The sequence below is a fragment of the Pyxicephalus adspersus genome, chromosome 1, assembly GCF_032062135.1.
Source record: "Pyxicephalus adspersus chromosome 1, UCB_Pads_2.0, whole genome shotgun sequence".
Classification (NCBI taxonomy): Eukaryota; Metazoa; Chordata; class Amphibia; order Anura; family Pyxicephalidae; genus Pyxicephalus; species Pyxicephalus adspersus.
Window position 1 is genome coordinate 72,181,139 of NC_092858.1, and position 18,754 is coordinate 72,199,892.

The 18,754-nt window shown below is 34.9% G+C and overlaps 1 protein-coding gene across 2 annotated transcripts in view; it reads left to right on the forward strand.

The window, feature by feature from the left end:
• The window catches only part of SH3RF3 (SH3 domain containing ring finger 3), a 241,542-nt gene extending 223,277 nt beyond the window's left edge, over positions 1 to 18,265 (forward strand). For both annotated transcript variants that reach the window (XM_072414050.1, XM_072414059.1), the window contains 2 exons: positions 3,671 to 4,005; positions 8,240 to 18,265. In XM_072414050.1, the coding sequence (XP_072270151.1) occupies positions 3,671 to 4,005; positions 8,240 to 8,408 (504 nt within the window). In that variant the 3' untranslated portion in view covers positions 8,409 to 18,265. The remainder of the gene's footprint in view (positions 1 to 3,670; positions 4,006 to 8,239) is intronic.
• The last annotated feature ends 489 nt before the right edge of the window (positions 18,266 to 18,754 follow it).

Consider the following 18,754-nt stretch of genomic DNA (forward strand, 5'->3'; position numbering starts at 1 on the left):
ATAGAATGGACACGTTTATTATAAACAGCTTTAATTTATTTTTTAGTTATCTACTTTTTTCAAACTAATGCAAATAGGAAAAGGTTGTCCAGTGGAATGTAACCCAAACACTTTGCCACAAATTTAAGTAAAAAGGTTTGCTTCTGAAGGTTTTGAGTTTCAGTAATGGCTCTTCAAGTCATTGCTGTACTTGAGTTCACTAAGCAAAAACGGCTCCTGTTGAACTAATGGATTAGCAACATTGCACTGGTTACCAGATATCAGTTACCACTCCAAATATTCTAGGCTTGTACGCTGGCCTCACATAACATCATCTGTTTGTTATGACCAATTTATTGCTTTGCGAATGCTTTGGTATGTGTTCTTCAGCAACAATTTTACTGATACCTTAAGCAATTTCAAACCAGATGAAATCCATAAATTGTAACAGAAGAAATACAATGAGATTTTATCTCTTTTGAACATTTTCGCCTTTCTAATTTTTCTCTTCACTCTGACATTATTTTTTTCAACTCTATCCTCAATAGAATGTCCCTGAATATTGTGGCTTGATTACATCTTAGCTTATTCATGTGGTCAGAATAGGAAGCTCATATTATGAAGCTGCCTGACATTGCTAAAACCAACTAAGTGGCTAGTAATGTTAGTAGCAGTTACTGAGCGTATTGATTTTACACCATCATTGTTCTTTAATTTATGTAATTTCTCAACAGTATTTGTCAAACAAGCTATTGTTGGCATCCATTGAATGACTTTATTTCATAAATCACACAACCTATCCTTTTATACTGTATGCAAAGGGATATATTTTAACACTTGTTTCAATATAGGGTATTCAAACAGTTGAAAAGCTCTTAAGTACATTCACAGCTGCATAGGCACAGTGAATAAAAGAATAACACACATGAAGCTCCCAGTGCTGGCTCAGAAATAGTTGTTAAATTCAAGGACTCAGGTTCCTAAAGTATATTGTCACTTCCTTTATTCTTTTTGACTGGAAAATATTTTAATGTTCGAAATTATAGGGTTATAATAGAAGAATAGATGATTTCAGCAGGCATTACTAACAATGATAATTGCATTTGACAAATGGAAATGAATAATAAATCTGAGATGAGTAGGTGTTTCCATTCAGTAATATAGTATAGGAGGACGAGAAGCGTACCTGTCTTTTACAGTAATTTGCCACACCAGCTTTCCTTAAAAATCTTACATTGTGATTCTGACTGATTTTTTTTTTTTTTGCTCTCATTTGAATATTATTATGAATTGGGATTATAAACTAAAATTGTTCAAATAAATATTGGAACTTGCACAGTTGGACAGGATCCTCCTCTATTCTAAGACTGCACATAGCTTCTAACAGTTTAAATTAGGAGCTGCAGCATTTCAGACGAAGAATGGGTCTGATTTATTAAATCTTAAGAAGATGGACTACCATTCGGGAACCTGGGTGATCCAACAAGCCTTAAATCACTTGCTATTTTTCTAGTTTATTCCAAGTTTGCAGAATCACCTAGGTTCTACCATGATAACCTATCTTGTCTGGTCTTGGAGAGCTTTACTAAATCTGACCTAATGCCATATTTTCTGTTTGATGTACATCCCTTATCTAGTCGTTTTCTATCCAACTTTACTGTCCCTGGCCTGACACTCTCATTGATTCATTTCATTTGATGTCATTTTTTCCTGTCATAGAAATTCTGCCTCACATGTGAGCATTTTCACAGGAAGTTACTGTATGTATGACACCCAGCTAGCCTCTTCCACGAGCCATAATGTGTCTGCATTGAAGAGGCTGTCACACTTACCTCTTCCTTCCTAAAGTGCAGACGCATCTCTCCTGCGCATGGGAGCAGTTCTGACTCTGGGCGTGCCTATGCTAGCAAGCTTTATCAGCTTTGCCGGACAATCAGGAAATAGCCTCCCTGGCTATTTAGCTAGCTCACACACTGCACTCAGTGTTTGTACAACGTGTCTCCATTGTGCCGAGTCCCTAGTTCTGCTGAGCAAGTTCCTGTACACCTGTTGGCTAATTCAGTGTTTCCTCTGTCCAGCTCCTGTGTTAACCCCTCGTTGTCCAGTCTGTTAGTTCCCAGCCAACTTCCCTGTGCTGTTCCAGTGTTCCTGTCTGTCTGTGGATATCCCTGAGTCACCTGTGCCTCCTGTTGCTTCCAGTGTCTCCTGCGTTCCCTGTGCCCGCAGTGGCCCTGCTGCCTGTCTTGACCCTGACCTTACTTCACTATTTTTATGCTTTATGATTTGTTACTGTGCTTCATATTGCCCACCTTGGTGTGCCCAAGGATCGCAACCTGGCAGTAACCAGCGACACAACATCCTCACCATAAGAGGCTCTGGAGAAGACCTGGTTGCTGCTTAGACTCTGAGCCTTGGCCCTTCTCAGGGCTCACACCACCTCCGTGCAAGCCATAGCGCCCCCTAGTGGCCCTGTCTCTCCAAGCGTGAAAGACGCTTGATGATGTCAATAGATCTAAAAATGGTATTTATATGGAAAGGATGTATTTAGTAATTTAGCATGATGATGAGGGGAGGGGGAAAGGAACTAGGGAAAACATTGGCAGATTAAGAATGCTAAACGGTAATGATTCAGATAGTGCACCTAAGGTTTCTAAAGTTCTTTTATGTAAGATATGGTCCACCTAGTTCCATCCCCCAGAGTAACACGGAGGCTATTGCTATTTAGAATTCTAAGTCTTTGAATACGTCTACATATCTCTAGTGACAAATTATTGTTATTACACTGCAACTTTTCCTATTTTAAGCAACGATATTAGAAAACAGGTAAGACACTTAAAAAAATTATGGAAAAATTCATAGAATTAGAAACCAAAAATAAAGGGTGATTAATAAAACGTGACTGTTTTAGCCAATATTTCTTGCTTGAAATGCAGTTACTGTGCCAATCTGCATTTTATTGGGGGGTGGGGGTTGTTAGTTCATAGATTCCTATTGCATCTAATTTAAATACTTTCTATATTGCCTAGAAGCTGTAAGGTTTGTCTGCTTTCAGATAGTTATCCTATTTTGTTTTTTTCAACTTAAATTTGTGAGTTTTAGCTCAGATATCAAAGACAACATAATGAAGGTGATTAAGATATTCTTTGCCTACATACAACCTTTGTTTTAAACCGATGTTAATTTTTGCATCTGAGTTAGGAAAGTAAAATACATCTAATCTATGCACAGTAATGTTGAGGCTGCAGTTATGGAGGAATTACCAAAGCCACTAAAAAGTGTTGTAGAACAGCGAAGTGGTAACATGATTCCAGTTTGTGTGCTTATACTTTTTACCCTTTATCTCTTTTCTACACGTTTAGTATTGTGGACACAAATTTGTAATAGCAATTACAGTTCACAGTATGAAACCATACTGTTACAATATGTAGTCTGACTTGTTGCTATGGAAGCTGACCTTTGTACCTTTTTATGCTTTATTGCTTGTTTAGGTTTATTGAATTAGCCTATGTTTATCACATTTGATTTTCCCCTAATTTACAAAGCTATTCAATCAGGTAACATAAAATGCAAAAGTAAGATAACTAAAATCACTCATCTATCCAGAGAATTTGGTTTTTGTAGTAAACACAGTGCCATTGCACTGCAATATCATTGTCTGTTTGTTACTAAGGAAAACTATGTTATGTTTTAGAGAGAGAAGAAAGGTGGGCTGCTGAAGCTGCTGGCTGGAGCCTCTGCAAAAAAGAAGTCCCGTTCTCCCCCATCTATCTCACCAACGCATGACCCCCAAGCTATTGTTGAGGGTGTGATACAAGGAGCAGTAGGACTTGAGTTTTCCATGACCAACCACGGAAGAGCAGGGTCATGTCCTATTGAAAGTGAAATGCAAGGAGCAATGGGAATGCATCCACTACACCGGAAAACTGGTTCCTTAGATCTCAATTTTTCCATTTCTTCTCCAGTAAGACAACCAGCTTGTGCAATGTTAGCTGTGCGACCAGAACCAAAATCCTCATCCAGAGAGAGGTAAGATTTTATTTATTATTTATATATATAATGTAGGGTTTGGGTAAAGGTTGATTTTTTTTTTGTCAAGATTTTTTATCTGCTCCAAAGGACCAAAAATCCTTTACAAGAGAAGAGATAGCATATTACATATAACTTTTTCCAACATTCCTAAAGCTCCTCCTGGTTTAGCAGTTTTGATGGTGTAGTTATGTGCCTATTTTAGACCCTTGCTTATGCATTTACACATTTGGAATGTAATCAAAATAACAGGAAGCTTGGTTCCTGTACTTTTAATGTTGATTCCGATACATGTCCCTTATTGCAGTGATTGACTCCTATACCTTTTGATAGACAATGGTTTGCTTGTTAGCCCTAGAAATGGCCAAAATTCAATAAAACAAAGTTTCTAAACATAGCACAAGATTTGCCAAACTACTTGCTAATACAGTTCACCATATTCCAGATAGAAGCTACCTATTTACCTGCAGGTCAATTCATATTAATGATAAAATTACATTCTATCCTATGTCCTTAAATACTAAAAAAATGAGTACCTGCATGTATGATTTAAAGTATTTGCCCAATCCAATTTGAGCTGGAACACTGTTGGGTTGAATTAAGTAATGGTATTTGGCCTGTAACCAGCATTACCATTTAGTTTCTCTGATGGATTTAGGAAGCTGGCACGAATCTCTACCTGCTAGCCTCCTTTGTAAACTGATTTATCAGCTATATTACTTACCTTTAAAGTTTTGGGAAGAAGAATGCTTATGTTTAGTTTAAAGTATTCAAGCAAATTACACACTTTCCCAAGCTTATTTTGCAAACCATAAAAAACACAAAATATTGATTGATTAAGTCATTTTTTTCATAAGTACATTTTCTTTATATTAGCTTTACAATTTATAATAAAATTACAAATAGACTAATTTATAGGCTGTATAAAAAACATACATAGAATTGTATGTATTCACTAAATAGAGTTAAAGCTTTGACAGTTGGGAAATATGGTTTTATACTTTATGTAGGTGATCAAAACAACATGAAATATTTAAAAGACAACTTTCCATCATTTATAAACAATAATATAACACAATAAAATAATATTATAAAAGAGGATTTAAAAAGAAAAAATATTTTGTTTATTGTATATATTGTATATATTTATTTTTATATTGTGACCTTTTTAAAAACTGCTCAGTAGAAAATTGAATGCTTTTTGTACAGAGCAAAAAGCCATTTTCCTTTTGATTTATGGAAATATAAAAAATATATTTAGGAAAAACTGATTTCACGAGTAATGTGTAAAACCTCTTTGTGAGTTAAAATTAGTAAGTTGAAATGTGATTTAGTCTTTTAAGCGTCTGGCCATTGATGTGATTTTATGCTGTCAATGTAGAATGATTACTCTTTTCATTCACTTGGAAAGATAGTGCCAAGCCCTAAAATCGTCTCAGCTGATTCACATTTACGGCTGTCCTCCTATGTATTCAGGGCACGTTCACACTTTCTGGCTAAACTAATAAACTCATCTACAGCACACAATGATTTTCTTAAACTAATTTTACTTTTTATCGCCACAAGCTGACATCTGGAAAGCAGGGGCCTGTGGAGGTGGCAGAGAGTGTGACTTGAGCCCTGGCTTTATTAGAAATAGAAATAATTTTCAATTAACATATCTTCATAAGCACATGCAAAACAGACAATGTAATTAAATGAAATAGAATTAAAATCCTAATGATTTGGGCATTTTGACAGGTTTGTTGTGTAAATGTTAAAGGGTTGGTTTACATATGTTAAAAATATATCATTTTTTTAAACCTGGCGAACTGAGTCAGCCTGTGGCTTCCTACATATAGCATGCGCCCCATGATAAAACATGAAAGGGAGAAAAGTAGGAGCAAATTCAGGCATTTCAGGGGGGATTTTTAAATAGGTTTATGTGGACCAAGTAATTATGCACTGCAGAGAACTCTTATGGGGCCAGATTGCACTTAAAGTATATAATAAAAATATAAATAAAAATAAAGCAAACACTCACTGTATACGCCAAGCATATACCACAATTCTTGTACCCACAAAAAGTGCTTTCATTACTGCACCAAATGTATCCCACAGATACCATGATGCAAAGGATCATTTTTAAATATTGTAACTTTTCAATCATATACCTATTGGCACACATAATATAAATAAATCACAGGAAGCAGTAGCATGTAACACAGGTTGCTGGGGCCAGCAAACCTTGAATGTAAGTAGTATGTAATACAGAATATAGGGGTGAGTAGAATGTATGTATGTATGTATGTATGTATGTATGTATGTAGAGTAGTGGTATGTATCACAAAGTGCAAGTTAGCAGTATGTAATGCAGATTTTAGAGATTAGGAGTAATGCAGAGTGCAGGGGTCAAGAGAAAGTGACACAAGTCATAGGGATTAAGAGTAAATTGAGTGCAATTATCTGTTCTTCTAATTCTGTTGTGCCTTTGTCCAATAAAATAATTTACAGATAAATATATCTGGGCGTATAAAGTTTTCCCTGCATGAAACAAAACAAGTAAAACCCTTGCATGTAACAGTAAGATAAAGGACATATGCATCTTAAATAAAATAAACTTGTTTCATGAAAGCAACACACAGGGCGTGTTACTAAAAAGCCACAAAACAGTTATTTACATACTTCACTGGTCTGTTCCATTCAGCGCTTTTTACTATCCCATAATCCAACTGTTTTCTGTTATGAAAAAGCACTGATGCAAATTAGAACTGTATTTGGAAACTGTTAACTGTTGAGGGTTCACATTGCCTGGAACTATAATTTTTTTAAATTCGTATCCAAGTTTTAGGCAGTAGATGCCTCTATAGGTTTTTAAATGTATACAAAATGAAGAAAAAAATGTTATACATTTTTTTATTACATAAAAATCTTCTTTATGTAGGAAAATAAAAATACCTTTGTAACTAGCTATTTTCCCTCAATGTATAGCAGTAATTACCATTTCTATTCCTTATAAGCTAAAAATCATCAAGCTGCAGTACCATTTAAGGCATCTTAAAGAAGGACTGAGAACAGCAAACCCATCTCATTCCAAGTCTCCTAAGTTTTGCAAGTATACGACTGTAGACATGGGTGTGCCTAGACACAGCAGTCGCCAACCAGTGGTCTATGCATCACTGGTGGTCCACGAAAAAGTTTTAGTGGTCCCCGGTTCTGGCCGGTGCACCCCCGAGCAGGGTCAGGAGTTGGGCCCTGCTTGGCAGACGCTTGCAGACCATGTCCATTGTACAGATCCCAGGGGACATGGAAGTGGGAGAGATGTGTTCTAGCATCATGACATCACTATAAGGGAGGTGAGTGACACCCGGCTCCCCACGCATGGTCCGTAGGACCGAAAAGGTTAGCGACCACTGCACTAAAATGCCAGGAAGTGCAATGCTATTCACTAGCAGATTGCTAGATCTTTATCAAATAAAGCACCTTTAGGATGTGGTGGAGCAGAAGATGCTCATGGATGTGCAGCTGAAAAATCCACAGCATCTGCTATCAGTATGGACCAGAATCCCTAAGGAATATTTCCAACAATCTGTTGAATCTATGCCATGAAGAATGAAAGCAGGCAATAGTGTACCTAACAACGTGGTTGATAATTCACTAGATCCACACATTTTGAATCTGCACAATTTGCAATAAACTTCAGTAGGTAGTAATCCTAACCTCATCCCTATCTGAAATAATGTACCTTAAGTCAAGCCCCGAAACTACTAAGAATTATTCTTGCACACAGATAACCGTTTCCGTATACATCAAAAAGGGCAAAAACAGTTACAGTATAATAATAATAATAAACAATAAATACAATTGCAGTGGTTCATTGATGATATATAAATAATTGAGCTACAAATGCCTAGGAGGTCTAAGAACACATACATATGATTGTATGCCCCTTTGAGGGACATCTGTTTTTTTTCTGCTCCTCTTTCTTTTTCCTATACTTCAATTCATTTTATTCTCACACAACACAGAACATGGCTGAGACAATTTTTTGCATTCTTTACATTTTCTTTGGTAACAATAATTTTTCAGAAACACAATATTACTTCAATGTTATTAGCATCCTATGTCTGTATATTATGGTCTTCAAAATATTGTACTTTTCAAGCAAAACCCGACATATGTGTCTTGTGTTGTTAGATTTATGAATCACACACATCTATGCAATTTTTAAACAATTGGTTACTGTATTTTTCAGATATCGAGTGGTTGTGCCATATCCACCTCAAAGTGAAGCAGAAATTGAGCTGAAAGAAGGAGACATTGTTTTTGTTCACAAGAAGCGAGAAGATGGCTGGTATAAAGGCACATTACAGAGAAATGGAAGGACAGGGCTTTTTCCGGGAAGCTTTGTAGAAAGTTTTTGAAGCCTTCAAGGATTTTTATGTATTGAAAAGCATCTAGTAAAGTACTAACTAATTATGTGGGAAAAAATAGTGGATTACAATGTCCTGTCCATGGCACAAAAGAATAAGCACAAGGCATCAAAACATAAGGAAGCCCGATGAATATGAGTAGTCATTTCGACTTCCAAAGATACCCGTGAACCCTTAGCCTAAAATAAAAAAGAAGATCTTGAATTTAATGTCCTTCATTAGGAAATTGTTAATTTGAACATTGGAATAGTGCCTTCCACTTGGAACCACATTTTGAGAAGATGCACATTTTATTCTTGTTTGATCATTGTGATGTATAGAATATAAATGAGATTACTTTTATTATATGCTAACTTATTTGTATACACTGCAGTGTTCTTATTACTTGCCTATGCAAGAGAAATAAAAGAGCAGAACATAGAAGAGCCAGCAGGCATCAAACATTTTGTCTCCCACTTCATGTAGTGGAAAACCAACAAGTAACCAACCACTGGTTTTTAACCACGGTTACATTATGATAGGAATATATGCACAATGAAGGGCACACATTTAAAATATTAATAGTGAACAAAAAAAAAGATATTTTAACAATCTTTTATGCGTTTTGTTCTTTTATCACTATAGTGATGGATTTATTAGAATTGTTAAGATGTATGTTTACATTTGCTTTTAAATGTTCTTTTTTGAACATTTATGGTTACTTTTAATGATTGTGTTACAGTTTGATTTTTATTCTCTATTATCAGTTTTTCTTCTGGAAAATCTTTGCGCATATGTAGAATTGACCATTTTGTTTCTACCTATGGTGCATGAGAAACAGCACATAAATTTCTATTTGTGAATAAGCACAATATTGAGGTTAAAGGACAAGTGTACTTTTTGCAAAGCTGTACTTTAAATAATCCTCCACCCCACTGAGCGCAGCCTGCTTGGTAAAATATATATATCTTCTTCCCTGCTCTAATGGTCAGTCCTGTCTTCTGTCACTCTGTCTTGGCAAGAAAAGTGGGACCTCTACCTACTGTGGTCTTATTTATTGCTATAAATGAGCCCCACTTATGGTGGCCTCTAGCATCCATAGAAAATGGATCTGTCAGGAATGTTTTATTTGAAAAGGTTGTGTGGTATCAAGTATATCAGGTAAGATCATGGCTACAGAAAGGAAGGTATTTTACCAGATGGGCCCACGGTTAGAGGAATAAGAGGTTTGGCTAAATAACAGCTCTACTAACAGTACAGTTGTCCTTTAATAGAGCAAGGTGTTGTAAAAAAAAAATCAATTGATATAACTACCACTAAAATAGAAAGCACAACATTTTGAAAACATTGGGGTTAGTTTACCAAAGGGTAGAGGATAATTAACTTAGCTTAGTAATTGTTGTGAAAATTCACTTTGCAATCACATGCACGTTTGAAAGGCTGTAGTCAGAGTTTACCTCATTCAACAAGCAATGGTAATTACCTATCTCTTGCAGATTGACTTTGCTAAGTGAACAACCGTAACTCCTTTGGTAAATTAATCCCATTATTTTTTTTAATTTTGTGATCTTTATTTAAATCTTCCATGTTTGAGATGCATATATTATCTAAATAATATTTGTTTACGAAGGTAATTATTTAGATTAATTAATATTTACCTGAAATAAAATGTGTACTAGTAAAAAGAACACTGCACGTCTCTATATGGAAAATATTTGTGTACAGATTGTAAAGTTGTGCGGGAGTATTGTCCTTGTCATTTGTTAGTATGGACTCTAAAGTGGTGTTAAAATATTGGATACCTGGCTATCTAGGTCTACATTCACTTAATGCCATGAATATATATAAAGATGACCAGCAAAAAAAAAAAAAGACACCTTGGGACATGTTAGTGCAATAATTATGGGAAACCTGATCATTAGCAGCAAATGAAAGATTATTAGCAGTAAGCAGTGAGATTCATTAAAGCTGAACTTACAAAGGTAGATGTTACAATGGGAATGAAAAGCGGTACAAGATCTGCCTTTACATGTTTTGGTCTTTACAATGCTGATATTAATGTTTAACCTATTCATTCATCATTCAGATGTGTTGCATTCACAACAAACTAAATATCCCCCTTTCTATAGAAAAAAAGTTAACAGTTGCTGATTTGAGCCCAGATTCCAGCTTGTTGAATAATTTTCTGTGCAATAACATCCTTTTTCAGTTCTCATTGAACCATGTGTGCCCAGTTCTCACAAGTTTCATTAAAACTGTTTGTTTAGCTCTGAATAGTTCTTATTGAACCCTGGGTGTTCACCTTTTAAAATTTCCTATTGAACCTCGTGTACCCATTTCTTACAAGTTTTCATTAAACCTTGTGTGCCCAGTTCTTACTAGTTCTCATTGAGTCATGTGTGTCCAACTCTTAATAGTTCTCATCGAACCACATGTGCCCAGTTGTTACAAGTTCCTATAGAAGACTTTAATGCCCAGTTCTTACTAGTTCTAATTGAACCCTATGTGCCCAGCTCTCACTAGTTTTCAGTGAACCCTATGTGCCCAGCTCTCACAAGTTATACTAGACCTTGTCAAAATACTTGCAAATATTTTGCCTTTGTATGACCAGCAAAAAATCAAACAATATTGGCTTTTATTAACACTTTATACTTCTAATGTTGAGCTTAATGACATGTAAACTTGGTAAAGTTAAAGTAATATAAAAAGGGAAGTACAAAAAGTTTTTCTTTTTTCACAAATTTAGGTTGGGTCATTATCAAATTTTTTAAATCTAGGAATCCTAGATGATTATACTGATATTGAAGTTGTCTTTGTTTAAAGCAATGGTGGCATGCATGCACTGTGCTATTATTTATAGGGCCCTCTACAGAGTGTATGACATAATACTGCACATGAACATATAGGTAAGTCCCAGTGTATGAGCATAGTGGCAGGATTTAAAGTGGGATCCCTCAATTCCTGACTATTACAACTTAAGGGACAAGTCATTACAAAACAAAGCTGTTATATTCACAAGCCCCTGTGTATGTTAGAAAGCAATGGAACTAAAGTAAAAACTTGCCTGATAACGTATAAATAAGTTCATATAATTTATTCTTTTTTTTATGCTCCTGTGTGAGGTCTGTAGCACCCCTGAGTGGATCTGATCCTATGGTCAATTTGACTTTACCAAAGACTAGCATTACCAACATGATTTTAGAAGCTTGGTTTTACATTTTTTGTCTTTTGCGATCTAGTAAAATAGAGAGTTAATAAAGTTGTTTGTGTACCTAAAAAGCACTTTAAACAAGGTAAAAAGGTATGAAATTACACCAAGTTAATATTATTTAGAATGATAATTGTTAAAAAAAAATCTGGGTACATAGAGAAGGTAAGTTGCACATAACGGGGGGGTATTCAGCTACTTTAAAAGGAACACTGTTTCAAGATATGTTTTATTCTTTTAAGTTTAGGGCTATTTTATAGAAGGGTTGAAAGGTGTTTTATTAAATGTTTTAAAAAATAAATATCATATGAATAATGTTTTTTATCTGCTGTTTGCAGAAATATAGTAAACATGGTGAAGGGGTGCCGACCCTTTAGTGTCCCAATGATCACTTTTAATGCTTGAACATAATTCGAGCAATCCACTACATTTTTATTTGTGTGTGAACATAGCAACATTGTTCTTATTAAAGTACCCTCAACCCAGAAAAAGAATTGCATTTTCTTTTCTGATAAAATTACCCCTGGCAATTTAATAAATCACTGTGTTAATAAATTATTTGACTGTGATTGACTAATCATGCAAGTGCTTTTTTCATTTTGTAGCAGCTGTTATTGTAAAGTTCTTGTCGTAGCTTATTCTTTAAATACATAAAGCCTGATATATAAAAGTGCCTTGTCATATGACCTTGACTTTTAGGGCATACACGGACATGAAAAAATATCGCTTCATTCATTGGGTCTGATTTATTAAAGTTCTCCAATGCTGAAAAAGATACACTTTTATCAGTGAAGCTGGGTGATCCAGCAAACCTAGAATGAATCTGGTCCAGGATTGAAACCATTTGCTAACAAATAGCAAATGACTTTTGGGAAATCCATCCCAGGTTTGCTTGGTCACTCAAGTTTGCTGATAAAAGTGAATCCTCTCCAACCTTGTCGAACTTTAATAAATCATTACTACAAACCACCTACTGTGGTAGAACCAGTCATCACATGTAAGACATTGTACTACATTTTATCAATGTGCCAAACAAATGGTACCAAATAGCTCCTTGCTAAAACACAAAGACATCCCCTCCTTTATCTTTTTTTTTGCAGCTGGTATAGAAGGATGTCTAGCCATTTATATGGAGTTTATGAACTTAAATGTTTACTGACTGCAGTTTGTTGCGGAGGATAAATAGTGGTAAACTGGTGACATTATTGCTCAATGAATACATATATAACCATTTGTAAAATATTCTAGTTTTATCATTTCCCTGCATCATATTTATTTATTAATTACATTTGCAGGCTATTGTAATTGTGCACGTTGCGTGTATACAAAGCAGCCTATTAAAGTATAGTTTTACTTTCGAATAAAGACCCTTAAAGCACTATGCTTCAATTATACATCACAAACTTGAATATACTTAGAGACTTTTAGACAGAGATGTAATGCTACACGGCTAGCGTTTCTGCTGACTCTTAAACTGATATGACCAGCCATATGGTTTAAAGGGTAGGCTTAAACATGCCTTTGGCACATTATACACTTTGGAATGAAGTACATTAGCAAGTTGTACATGCTGCCTGACCAAGTGCTTGATTTGATTTTAGGATGTTTATAAAAGTATTGAATTGAATGTACATATGTATCAATAAGTTGGCCTCAATGCTAATATTGTCCATGAGCTCTGGGCTAGGACATTTATGTTTCTGAGCCCATAAACGGTAAATTCACACATACATAATGCTTTACTTTAGAATAAATATAGATAGGTGGGCTAGCCAAAAACTATATTTTGAATATAAGGCCCAAACAACCATATGGCAACCATACAGCCACAACAAAGCCAGGTTATGGGGTGTTATTACATAGTTGGGTTGAAAAAAGACAGAAAATATAACAAAATACAAATAAATATATCTTTTTTTTTTACCATTAAGTATGTTACATGATTACATAGTTAGGTTGAAAAAAAGACATAAGTCCATCAAGTTCGACCAGTAGGGAAATAAACATATCCCAGATATAAAACCCTAAGGACATAGTTGATTCAGAGGAAGCCAAAAAAAAACCCTCCAAAAAAAATTCCTTTACAATTTCTTGAGGCAATCGGATGTTCCCTGGATCAAAAGTCTGCTATCTTTTCTCTAAAGCTTTAATACCTAGTTATATTCTGTGCTTCTAGAAATACATCCAGCTTTTTCTTAAAGCAATCTATAGTACTTGCTTCTAATTTTTCAATAATGGTAAATACAAAGTAAATACAGTGGCACCACTAGTATGTAGAGCTAGTAGGTAAATAAAGTGTCATGCTCCCAATGTCCACGGAGTTATAAATAGCCAGAAAATCCTTCAACAATTCCAATTGAAGTGGTTCTCTAGTATTACAGTTTTTATATATTTTAGTATATCATCAGTAGGTGCTCTGCTCCGCTGGCCATATGAAAATTAAATGTTTGGATGGGCATAGGAAATTTTACACACATAGAGGTTGCTGTTACCTTTTATAAATATGGACTTTTAGATGTGTCCACTAATCTCATTTACCAGCGTTAAATGATCTACAACTCCTAGTGGATTGCTAATCACTGGGACATATTGGCACTAGTCATAAACTTTTGTCTGCCTGTGTAATTAGGTTTGTTTTATTCTTTACAGTCTACTCCTCCCACTGTCTTAGAACAGACTCATTTATAACATTCAGTAATACCAATGACTGGCAGCAGTTCCTACTGATTTAATGAATGGGAGTTATTTAAAGTTGTCACGATACACACTTTAATAAATAGAAAAACTGTCAGCATGTCAGAAGTGGTAAGTGTGTAATTAACGTTGATTGCCATACCTGAAAATAATCACATATACAATTGACTCCAATTTTATCCAAAGGTTGGAACAAAGCAACCAATAATCTATGGACTCCGCTGTGCCGGAAAACCTAAGGTGCATAAACTGTAATCAAAGTAGGAGCACATCAGCAGTGTGCATACCATAGAAACAGAATATATAATCTAACATAAGTATAGATTTTTTTTTTTTATATTGTTCAGCTTTAGCCGTAAACTTTAGTAGTGGATTACTGAAATGACCTAAAAGAAAAGGTGTGTGTTGCCCATTCTAACCCATCAGGTTTTTATTCATGAAAGACGTAATTTGAATAGTTGTTGGGGAAATCTTAGATAGTTCTATCAGACATTTTCAATAAAAAGGACTTAGTGTTCTCATTGATTAGTTTTGAATTTAAAAACAGATCATTTGAACCAGTGAACCAGAGCAAGACATCATATAATTACAGTATGTTCTAGAAAGTGTCAACATAAATCCTTGACAGTTGTTATGAGCCACCCACGCCCGTTGAGATTGTAATAGCTTAGAAAGTATTTCTTGGTTTTTGCTATATTGTAGATACCTATGCTACATTGTTTTTAATTTATTTTTGTTAACTGGGGCTGATTTGTACGAAAATGGTATTATAAACTTTTTCTTTGAAAAAAAAATAAAAACACATTACATGCATCAGTGATCTTTGATGATTATGTTTAGAAAACTATGGCAAGATTCTAAATGCTAAATGATTTTTGCTGTTTTGTGGGATCACTGTGATCACCTTGTGATACTGTAGATTAGACTGATTCTCTCTAGAAGTGGGGAGCATGGCTGAAACCCAACTGATGGCTTCACTTGTCATCAAATCTAATTGATGTGTAAATGAAGAATGCTGTTAATGTATATCATTAAAAAGCACTAAGTACACTATATTGGAAGTTTGTACATTTTAGATGGAATCAATGCATGAATCAGTGCTAGTGTAACGTCTTCTCCACTTGCTTACAAATTAAAGGGATTTCAGGAAAGCATATTTATAAACCATTCACTTAACTTTTACTGCAAGTGAATCTTCCTGGTAAATATATCTTAAATTATATAAATTATTCACCAGTGAATATTTGGTGAAAGTCATCCTTCTTGTTTTTTAAATGTGCCCCAAAAATAAAAGCTATATAAGCTTTTTTAAAAGTCCCATGGCATTGTTTACATTCCTCTACCAACTTTCTGATGTAAAGGGCCCTAAAGCATGCTATAGGAAGGTATAGCAATTATGGGAGGAAGGGCGGGATAAACTTGTTCAGGGGAGTGGAAAGATTACTGTTAGTTTTCTTCCCCTTTATCATTGATCATATGAAATGAAAAATATAAATCAATGTATATGATATAGGATAGTGGAATATAATTTGGGCATTACACAAACTATATCTGTCATTTCTTTTCCATGCATGTAATACTTTGTAAGGATTTGGGCTGTTATATTATGTGGGCCTACAGAACTAACTGGTAGCAAAAATAAAAAAATCCAAGTAAATAGTATAAATAGGCACAAAGGTTCAAAACAATTCATTATAGGCTTGAATTTGTAATTACTGAGGCGGAAATTACTGACTGTCAAAAGCTGTGCGTCAGTATAATTTCTGTTTCTTCTACTTACCTCTGATATCAGAACCCCCACTCTGCTCAGTTTATATGTTTAGTATGTCAAAGCTCTTAAAACTGGTTTAGAAATAAAACTGCTTACATTTCTAGTATTTAATGAGCTGCTTTCCTGACAGTTCTAAAAGTGACACGTGAATTTTTGGGTGATTTGCTATTTTACATGCTTTTTATGACTTTAAAGGCTTTAGATAACTTTTAGTTCCTGTACATAACATTTTGTGGTTACACATTCAAACACATAACTGGATAAAACTGCAACCGGTTAAGGCCACTTACTTACTGAGGTTGATATAGTTCTATATAATGGTTTAATATTTGCTACTATATTTTTTATTTGAACATGCATGTTCTAGGATAAGACTACATTTCAGATGCTTAGTGGGTGCAATATTCTCTCTTCCTTCATCAGGATGACCCAGTTCTATCACATGTTATTTGTATATGCATATTTTACAGCTAGTGGCTAAACCTTGGGTTTAGGTAGACCCAGTACACAGGGTACTTGTAGGAACATTTAATTACTTCTACCTTACGTTTCATCAGGTGCATAGGGGGGAATGCTGCATTCACAGGGATCATTCATTACTCAGGATAAGTTCCATAATAAAATATTTGTGAAGAACGGGCACAGGGGTATATGTTATGTTCTGCAGTTCTTCTATGTTCTTCTATATTATGTTCTGATAAGCAACCCTGTAAAATTTTTTCATATGATGCCTAATCTATAGGTGTGAATGTATACTTCATTCATTGGTCAATTGTAGCTTTTCTTGATGCACAACTTGTTTTTGAAAACCTTGCACCAAAGCTGTACTCCACCCATGCAGGAAAACACAACTTAAAACAAAGATATGTAAATTGCCTTTCCTGACACAAGATTCCTAAATCTGCCCAGCCTTCCAGTGATTGTGACACCTCCCACAGACAGTATAACCAGGTCCCTAAATTCAGCTGTAGTAACAGGGTACAGGAGGTAAACCTAACCCGTTGATTTAAAAATTAAGGTCAGTCCAGCCATGGAATTGGTATTAGTCAATTGCAGTACAGTCCAGCAGACTGGAGGAGGGAGAACAGCATATGGAACAAATTAACTGTGCTGTAGCATAAGTAAGAGGAGGAGAGTTTAGGTTTACAGAGAGATTGGCTCATTAGTGTGTTGCTTTCCCATTTACTATAAAGTAATGGGGTGCGGAGGAGACCTGTAAGTGTTAATAAACTACAGCAAAGAAAGAAAAATTGTTCTATGATATGGCGGAGCTGAAAAGACATAAATACAAATCTTTTACCCTAAATTCACATGGAGTGGCTTTGCAGGCAGCTGTTCCAATCCTTTACCCAAGCTTTCTCTAGTGGTAAGAACTGACCCACCCCTAGCTTCTCCTAGGAGCAAGATATTGTCCCTAGGCTTTGGCAGGTTATACAACTCTCCTTTTTGTATTTTATCTCTGTTTTTAGCTATTTAACTGGAGTTCATCTTTTAGAAAAATTGTGAAAAATCGGTGTAGATTCCTAAAATGTTGTCTCTCCAAATTGAAATGTCTTTCTTCAAGAGCACACTTAATATGGGGACCAATAATGAGATCCCTTAATAATGTTACCAGCCATAATTAGTATTTAGTCAACAAACTGTGAAATCAGATTCATTTGTAGGAATATGATTTTCTTGTTGCATGTTGTGTTCATGCTGACAACCTACTACAGCTTGATACTCTGAATATTCATATTCATGTCATGCCCTTGTTGCTAAATTCAATTCTTTCAAAATACATTTTCTACTCTTTGTAATCAGTGTAGACCATTCGCAATATAGACTATAGAAGAATGTTCAGCTTTCCATTAAATAAAACAATGTAAAACATGTTGTGAAGTGTTCAATGTTCAAATTCATTTGTGCCAACAATAAAAGCGGTGACAGTTTTAATATGGTGCATCTTGTAATGATTTATATTATTTGTGGTCCTATGAAGGCTTGTGAAGAATAGTCCGGCAGGCTCATTTTTGTACAAAGTAGAATCAAATGTACTGGAAACTGTGTATGATTCTTTGTATTTTGCACAAATCTGAAATGTTTCTACTAAGTATGAATGTTAACAATGTATATGGAAAATACCAGCTCTGCCTGGTTATTGTTGAATAATGAGAGTGTGTTTTGTTCTTCAAATAAACAAAGTATTACAATGTATTTCATTGAAGTGTTATCTTGATTTACTACAGTCACTTGAGATCAAATGTTGTGTTGAGTCATTCATGTAAGTTTACGTATATTGTTTGTGATGCCACAAAAATAGCAAACATTTGTGATGTGTACACTCACCTACTGTATGATTTAGTCCCAATAGGTTTCCACAGTAATTTCCAATATCATTAGAGCCTGGATATATAATATATATTAAATCGGCTTTTGTGTTTTGTAATGTAAATTCTTTAGCTCAATAAAAGTGAAGTGTGCAAGCTGATATATCAACGCACAGAGCAGTGTGCAAAGTGCAGTATATTATAAAATCCATTTATTTATTTAAGTGACACATAAATAAAATATGAAGCAAATTTGTCACTAGTTATTTCAGTCTGCATATCATATGGCTGCACCTTTGCTATCTTAAAATATAAGAGCCAGGCCGGACAGGCAATGGTTGTTTTTTTAGAACTTTTGGCTCAATATTTACTATAA